The 9,195-nt window shown below is 39.7% G+C and overlaps 1 protein-coding gene across 1 annotated transcript; it reads right to left on the reverse strand.

The window, feature by feature from the left end:
• Window positions 1-676: 676 nt before the first annotated feature.
• Window positions 677-8,298, reverse strand: SRSF3 (serine and arginine rich splicing factor 3). Its single transcript, XM_019738814.3, has 6 exons — window positions 8,182-8,298; window positions 6,193-6,400; window positions 4,788-4,922; window positions 2,613-2,651; window positions 2,300-2,386; window positions 677-2,123 (listed from the first exon to the last, which is right to left on the reverse strand). The coding sequence occupies exons 2-6, from the start codon at window positions 6,396-6,398 to the stop codon at window positions 2,096-2,098; spliced, it is 495 nt and encodes a 164-aa protein (XP_019594373.1). The 5' UTR covers window positions 6,399-6,400; window positions 8,182-8,298; the 3' UTR covers window positions 677-2,095.
• Window positions 8,299-9,195: the final 897 nt, after the last annotated feature.

Genomic DNA, 9,195 nt, shown 5'->3' on the forward strand with positions numbered 1-9,195 from the left:
CTTTCAGTAGTCACAATTTAAAAGTGCAATATGAGTTTAACAATTCCTATCTTCCATATTTTTGGCAAGCCATAAAATTGTGCTGGGGCTCCTGGTTATTAAAGTGATTGCAAATTTGGACCCAAAGTCAAGATAACTCCCCAAGGTTGACTTGACAAACTCGGCTTATTAGTCACATTATTCCCATAATCTATTATCCTTTTTACAGAAACCCTTCTAATTTAAGACTGGAACCACTGTATACTTCTAAGAAAGCCCATATAAATGTCCATTTATAAGAGCAGTGTAGTTATTGATGTATCATTATGACTTCTTAGCTATTCTTACCTTGTTTTCAACAGGAACAGTATTTAGGCTATGAGGAAATGACAAAAAAACAAAAAAGCCCAAAGGCCCAAAGCCAAAACTCCCAATAAATCAACACTTGTCCTTTAACAAGGCTCATACTGAACCTGAACCTCACTGATACCAATTCTCCTTTGTGATGCCAATGACTCTCCTTAATGGTATTTACATGAAAGGTTAGGACCACTGGAAATAATCTCTTTAGAACCTACATCTTATAAAATCTTTACAGATTCAACTCTTAATGCAATGACTTCTTTCATCTTCAAGTCAGTACAGAATAATCCAAAACTATCATTAAATAGCACATTTAAGGAAACTAAGCCACAAGAGTGTTGCATTATGATTTAATCTAATTGCACAAAAATTTGAAATTACAACTCCTCTGGATTTCTAAGAGGAAGGTTATGCATGCCTCCATATTCAATTCTGCACTGTTACATTTAAACCATATAGTGAATTTTACATCATGATGGATCAATTTAGAACTCCCATGCAACACTTGAAATTATATAAAATGGAAGCAATTTTTAAAGCTTTGTGGAAAGTTCTCATGCTAATGACAAAAGCTTTTCTTATGGGCAACTTTGGGTTATATGCACCGGGGTTGCTAAACTTTAAAATGTTGGTCACTGAGTATCATGGACTTGAAACTGGCTTCTACTCCTAAAAAAATGAAAAACAGTACTGTCACTTAGGGGACAACCAAATAGTCCCTTCATTTCAAAAGCCTCTATTTTGTTTCTTATAAGATTTGTGTAACCAACTGCTTTCCCGGGGACAAGAACTATGGTAATAGTGGGCTCAACTATTACACAATTACGCTATTATTTTATTAATTCAAAAGCACTTTACAAGAAAATATAAGTATGGCTTCCAATAGGAATGTTATACCTGAACTTGACACCAAGCTCAGATTTTAGTTTTGCAAGGAAAAACAGGCTTTCAGGTTAAACAACAATTTGTAACCAAAACTTTAATCCCAAGGATTCTCACAAAACATATTACAAATGACAGCATGAAAAAAAATTTTGCACAGTAACTCAAAGTTCAGCTCTACAATGTACCCTTAAACTGGCATGACACTGGTATCTTGGATAGTCTCAAATTTCCAAAAGAACGTTACAAAGAGCTATGTATTCATATACTGCAATCACAGAAGAAACTTATGACCTAAGGCAAGGTAAACTAACTTTCTTGAAACTTCTTTGATTCTATACCAACTGGACAACCTCTGTCCAATGTGAAGACTAGTTGGACTTTTTTTTTTTTTAACCTCTAAATCTAGTTTTAATGACGCAGCTTTAATTTTTACCTGGCTTGTGCTCACAGCAGCTTTTGAAGACTGCACGTTCAACTGCAGCTGCGTATTATATCCCAGCTATGGAAGATCTTAGGTTCAATTTTTGCTAGTTTCCGTAATATTAAACATCACACTTTAGCTGGGCAGGGGAGGTTTATTATCTATCAGTCTCTGCAAGACTAAAAAGTTAAAAGCAAATTCGATTTTGCTTAAGGGAACATTGTAAAGTAACAATTCTTGATATTACATGCCTCATATGATTCATTTCAAACCATAGAGAATTACATTTTTATGTGTCACTGTTCCAAGACAAACAAATGTGAACAGCTAAAACATCTTAAAAATGCACCAAGCTTATGAAGTCTCAAACAAAACTTGAATTTTCTGTACATACTCCTGTCAAATGAAGTCATTTCCTGTACACCACTCCTCTTGCAAACTGGTCTTCTATTTCCTTTCATTTGACCTAGATCGGCTAAAAAAAAAACAGAAAAACAAGTTGCATCTGTAACTTGGTGACAGTGACAAAACATCAAGATTTTTACGGTAGAAAGTTATGAAAATCGTATCATAATGGCTTAGGACCTATTTCTGTTTCCAGTACATTATGTATGCAAAGTCTTAAATGGCTCAAGTCCTTGAAGATCTTACCTACGAGACCTAGAGAAGGATCGGGACGGCTTGTGATTTCTCTCCCGAGACAGTGATCTCTCTCTTCTCCTATCTCTAGAAAGGGACCTAAAGCCAGTGGGAAAAGAAAATTAGGGCCATTCAGGATTATACGCAAGTATTTCTAATACTTTTGAAAACTAAAAGCTGTTTCATCCTTACAACTTAACATTGGCTCTATATACCGTTTGAGTTATTACTAAAGCCAATGGTCTACTACCACTAACCAAATCATTTGCAAAACAGCAGCAATGCTGCCATTTCTGAGAATGTGGCCAATAAAGGCAGTATTTACCTGCTCCGACTGCGGGAGAAGCTTCTCCGTCTTGGAGATCTAAAAGCAGAAACAGGAAAATTAGGCTAATTGTCAATTAGTATTTATGGCGTGAGGCATTTCCCAACTTTTGAATCTCACTGTTGGGCCCAGTGAATGTGCCGAAGAACTGGCACCCATCATCCAAAAAAAATAAAAAGTAAAGAAAAAAAAAAGGCACAGAAGGATTAAGGAACCAAAAGCTCAAGTGAAAAGCAGGTATTCCAACCATGGATTCACTTTAACAAAGAATGCTTCACAGCAGATCTGTCCAATGCAAAACTTCATGTCAAACTAACTTCACTACCCAAAACACCACACCAAAATGTAGTCCCACAAGTAGTTCCAAAAACAGTACCATAAACCAGTATTTGGAACCCATGCAAACCTGTAAGTCCATGACAAGACTTAGGTACCAGGTGGATAGTGTAATTCTGTGAAAACACGCTAGGTGTAAATATTGATGCCATTAAGTGCTACATTAGAACTGCATTTGTGATCGTCACATTTAAGAGTGTGTTTAGACTTATCCAAATTACCTTAGCTTGGCCCACTTCACCCCCAAAATTTTAAAATTTTGAAAACTGTTAGTAAAACCATTTAAAGGTGATAGGAGTGAACAAATTTTTGCTAGAAAGGAAAGCTAAATCTGTTAGTTATTAAAATTTTTAGTTTGGCATCTCACACATGCAAATAAGTTTCGCCTGAAGGTCTAGTTACATTATGAGTTCCCTATCACCCTTAAAAGTTTTATTCAAGCAATATATATGTACATTACCATTCAATTATGCACAGCCAGCCTTTGATCCAGAAAAAAAGAATTACTTTAAGCCGCTTACTCCTTATTTTAACCAGCAGTAAACTGTATAAGCAGGAAAAACTTACTAGTTTTGGGTTTCAACAAGCTAGAAATGGTGGTGAGGCTGCCGGACTGACGGCCAGGAAGAATTTGCTGAAAAGGTTTTGCCAGATGTTGCGTTGGATTTAGTTGGTTGGCGAAGGGGGTGTTGTGGATTTTTCCTGCTTTTTTGTTAGCCGAAGGCTGCTGCTGTAGTTGTTGTGAAGACATTTGGTAAATAAACAGCTGAGCTGATTGGCCAGGAATGTGTGGGCGGTCGAGGTGGCTGCTGCCGATTTGGTTAAGGTTGGAGAGAAGGCTGAGAGAAAACAGCATGCTCGGGAACCAAAGGGCGGTGCAACCTGACGACTGGCCATGCCTGGGTCATGTGAAACGACACCAGCCAAGCTGAATGGGGCGCGCTGGTCACATGACGCTGAAAGGGCTAGTTGACTGGCTAATGCAGACTCAGAGGGTGGTGAGAAGAGACATGATGGTGACTCTGTAACGGGGTTCATTTTTATTAATAGATGGACCAAAAAGCACAAAAAAAAATGAAAAACAAGCCATCAGTACAACCATCTATTAGCTAACAAATACGCTTTATTATGATGGGCAACAGTGTGTTTTGTTTTTCAAAATAGCAAAAGGGGCAAGATTTTGAACTCCTATCTCCTAGGACTTCACTCACCTGTAAGAGGTAAATTCAGTCCTATAGAAACTATTTTGGAGGTTGGAGATGTGGAGTTAGCATCCAAATACTGCCTGGTCCAAGAATGATGCCATTTTCAATTATAAAAAAACTGAATTCTCTCCTATTTGGGTTTGAAGAACAGATGACTGGGATTACTTTTTAGCCCCCTTTATTGGTCAGTGACTTTAGTTTCAGAATGACTTCTATTTTACCAGTTGTAACATTAAAACAGCTGCCTGTTTGATAAATATTACAATCGTGCTAATAGTAGAAAACACATTTTTGTGAAGAGCTAGAGTTGAATGTAATGTTTGTCATTATGGAGTCAAGAAATGGAAAAAGGCCTAAATTGAAGTACAAGGGAAGACTTGGAAAGATGCAACTAGAAGATGAACTAGAAGATAGATCCAAGATAGAAGTTACTGACTACCAACATGAACCTAAAGACAAAAGCCAACACTCAGCACAACTCACATACCCCAAACTACACCCAGCAAATGTTTCATAAAAACTTCCGATTCTTCACAGTAAGTTAAAAACCCACCAACAAAGTTTAAGAGAAATACCTGCTCCTATTAGCTACTCCATTACACCAATACCTCTAAGCACGCTCTCTCCCAAGTACCTGCGGCGAGGTGGAGGACTCCTTCTCCGATAATCGTCTCGAGGGCGACGACCCCACGAGGGAGGTGGACCACGATTTCGACTTCTCTTTTCACCATTCGACAGTTCCACTCTTACTCGGCAGCCACATAGTGTTCTAGAAGGGAAGAAACATTAATTACATTTAAAGCCACACACTTTCTAAGAGACGTGTGTTAAAGCAAAAACTATTCCTAGTTAATGTCTTAGCAAAAACACATCCAAATGCCTGTAGAATCCTTAATACCGAAACAAGTTTTTGTTCCCTTATTTTTTTCTCTTAAAGAAAACCAACTTCCTTACTGTTAAGAGGCAGCCTCATCAGTGGGCTCAGTGTTAATTTAACAGTTGCAATTAAAGTGTGAAAACCCCTGAATTCATCCTCAAAGAACTAGTTCATCTGTACATCCTGTTGTGCCTTCTTCCTTGGAGATCTCAGCACTTGTTTAACTGATCTTACTACACTGTATTTGTTGGTCTCCCCCCCACCCCACCCATGTAAACAGAGCAATAAACAGGACAGAAACATTTTGACCATTTTACATCACATCACCCTTCCCCTCATTCACCATCCTGATAGTTGACCAAGAAAGTGCAGCTGAGAATAGTAGAAAAAAGCAACTATTCCTCACTCACTTCTCATTGGCCCATAATCATTAAGTTTAGACAAGCCACCATATTTGGACAGTGGGAAGAGGTGGGGGTCTGGAAATGTTTTTGCTATCTGCTTGGATACATAACCTTTTATACAGCTTTACAGCCAACCCTCAGACCATTTAATTTTGGGATTTTAAGGATTAACAATTTTCCTTGGTTTCATGAAAACCAATGGTTTGCAAATACCAACCAGATGGTGGAAGGATTCACTATTAAGACTCAGGCATTACTTATCAGCCAAGTACCTTAATAGGACACTAATTACAAAAGGAAATGGCTATACAATCCATACTTCCTAAAGGAAGCACTTCAAACACAAAATGGTTTAATAACGGTCCCCATGTTAACCATCATCCAGCCACATACAACAAGCATCCTCTTAAAGAGGATATTTAATTCCACAATTGTTTTAGAAACAATTCAAAGGTGACAAAAACAACTGACGATGAAGAATTTAGATTAAAATGTTGCAACCATATTTTGGATGCAGCTGGATCCACCAAGAATTGACCATTAAACTTTTCTTCAAAGGCCAGTCAACTTCCTACTGAACTTCTTACTAAACTCTACTAAAACTGTTGAGTCTTATTTTTGATTGCAAAATAGTTTTATGTAAATCTCTAGTAAGATCAATTTGATAACCACGAAGCCATCCAAAACCACATATTCCCAGGGATTTTAAAAATTAGAAATACATAGTCACCATTAGTATAAATCAATCATTAAATTACCTCCCATCTAGCTCTCGGACAGCATCGGCTGCATCTCGGGGATCTTCAAATTCAACAAAAGCAAAGCCGGGAGGGTTTCTAGCAACCCACACACTTCGGAGTGGTCCATAATAGCCAAAAGCTCGTTCCAATTCAGTCTTGTTACCGTTGTTTCCAAGATTACCTACATAAACCTTACAATCCAATGGACAGGAATCACGATGCATTTCTGTTAAAAAAACAAAACACAAAAAAAAACCTCAAAATATTTTAATTTACCCAAATAATCCACAGTGAAAATAAAACAGATTCTTAAGAATGCCAAAATATATATACAAAAAAAAAAAAAGTGAAATTACCACTCTTGAAACACCCATTTCTCCCTAATCGTTACAGATAACTGTCAGGAAGCCAGCACAAATTGCTTAAGAATGCCTCCTTAAAAAGAGAGGGAAAAATAAACACTGGAGGAACATTTACTAAAACCTGGGCACTGAGTTAGGGACTTTACCTGTTATTTCATCTTGAATAAAAACACTTAGAAAAGTAGGATAACCTCACGCAAATCCTTTGGAAGCTCAAAAACCAAATCAAACAATGCAGAGAACAGTAGTTAAGGCTAAACAATTAGAAAAGTCATACTAATGTGCCTTATACACCAAAACTTTAACCAGCTTCATTCCTAACCAGCAAGAGTGTTATTTTTTTTTAAATTATCTCATAGCAGCGCTATTCTTAACAGCCAAAGGTATTAACCCAAACATCCACCAATGGGTAAATAAGCAAATATATTATCCAAATAATGGATTATTCAGGAAAGTATTGATAAATGCTACAAACACGGAGGAAACTCAAAAACATGCTAAATTATAGAAGCCAGACACCAAAGTGCAGATATTACGATTCCATGTATCTGAAATGTTCAAAACAGGTAAATCCAGAAACAGATTAGTGGTTACCAAGGCTGCGCAGGAGGCACTGGGGAAAAGGGAGTGGTTGCTTAATTGATACAGGTCGAGTACTCAGGAGAGGTAATAAAAATGTTTTGGAACTAACTAGATGTGATAGTTCAACATTATGAATGTACTGTAGCTGAATTATACACTTTAAAATGACTCTTGTGTTAATATCACCTCAAGGGGGAAAAATTAGGTGTTTCTTATGCAGGAATTTACTGAAATTTTGGGGCTTGTATTTGATAAACCTTCACCACCAAGTCGCCTCAGCAATGGTTCTAGTCACCTTGTAGGCCGGTTTCAATTGCATCAAAGAGCACCCTACTCAATAACTGAGCTCGTGGGCTTTTCATGAACACCACATGTTCTTTTTACTTTGGACTTATCCAATTAAAAAAAAACCAGTCCAGACACATGCTACCTGCGTGACCCCACCCTGTGCCCAGAAGTTGAGACCAAACCACTGGAGACTGTTTAAAAAAAGAAGCAAAAAAAAGCCTTTGCCGTGACCAGTTTCAGGCCTACAGATTACTGGGAAGTAGCTACAAGAACAACACCGCTCACGGAAAATCGGTTTAAAAAAATGGGTCCAGGCTGTGAAATATGAAGTCAAATTAAAATAAGATGAAAACAAAGGTGAGTACAAAAACCATTTAATATGGATCTAAAGGTCCAGTCTTGATTAGTGACTTGAGGAAAAAAAAATCCTAGGATCTTAAGAAAACGTGGAGCAGCAAAAAAAAAAAAAAAAAAAAGGCGCCATAAATTCAAAGGCCGCGGCCTGGAGTACAAAACGGTTACCGGCTCCCCCTTTGCTTCAACTCTCGGGTAACCCCACATCCCGGTTTACCCCAGGTGAGGATTACGAACACCACTTCAGGGCCGGGGTACGGCCTCTGGGGTCCTGGAGCCCCTGCCACCGCCCCGTGCAGAACGTCACAAAATGGCGGCGGCGTCTCTTTGTCTCAATCTGGCGCCGCCATTGGGCCTGGCCCTACCTCGGTACTGTTAAGTTCCATTTGCCTCTTCACTACTTTGGACGCTGGTCTCTTACCGAAATCTTGGGTTAGAAATACGGAGGCTCCAATCCACACACCCACGGACGGCTCTTCCGTTCCCCTCCGCCCAGCTTCCACAAGCACTGTCACAGCCCCGGCGTCCACGAAATGGCGGACCAGCGCCGTCTCCTTGCCCTTATTTATACGGCATCATGAGTCACATGACTGGACTGGCTCGCCCAATGAGAGGCCGAAGAGGCCGTGACGTGAAGGCTACAAACTCAGCGAGAACCGCGGTTGCTGAGAGCGCGCTCTGGCCACGCTGTCGGGTCCGTGGTCCCGCGCGCATCTGCGCTCCAGCCGCCTCAGACCTGGAGCTTCTTCAGGTGTTCCCCCGTTGCCGAGCTCCAAGTTATTTTCAATCCCCTCTCCCTCGTCTCCAAATCGACTGGCGTTATTAACCCTACTGCCGTCACTCCCAAACACTGATAGAGCCATTTGCTCCTAATAAGATTTAGATATTAGATGAATTCATTACTTGATCCTAGCCAGCGGTTGGGCTGGAACTAAGACCAATCGCGTTTACAAACGTGCCTCAGAGTTGCTCCAAAGGTCACTGGGCTGTTTGTGACCCAGCTACCATCAGATTGTGCCCGCCCAGATCCTACATTTATGGAAAAGCCCGATCCTGGAAAGTCAGCCCAACTCTGGCTGGTTTTCCGCCTCTCACCCAAACTGCAAGGTTTGGCAGAGACGGGTGGTGTCATCAGCCTGAACTCTTGAAATGTTTAATAGAAATTCAAAGGCAAATGAGACCATTCAGGCCATCTGGAAACTATCACCTTTACCGAGTAACAATAAAAGGAAGTTCCTAAAGAAGACTGAATTTAAATTCTGGGCCCCAAAACAAATGGCAGGAAGGGCACCTGTGGTTTTTCTCCTGGAAAAGGCTGTTATGTTGATCTGGGGTGGGGTTGGGGGTCCGTGGGCCACTCACACCTTCTTCTGTTTTCCACTCCACCTAGGAAGAAAGAGCCGCAAGAATTATTAACTGTTGGGAGAGAAATACT

Source organism: Rhinolophus sinicus, chromosome 2 (genome assembly GCF_057876585.1).
Source record: "Rhinolophus sinicus isolate RSI-liver-muscle chromosome 2, RSI-T2T, whole genome shotgun sequence".
Classification (NCBI taxonomy): Eukaryota; Metazoa; Chordata; class Mammalia; order Chiroptera; family Rhinolophidae; genus Rhinolophus; species Rhinolophus sinicus.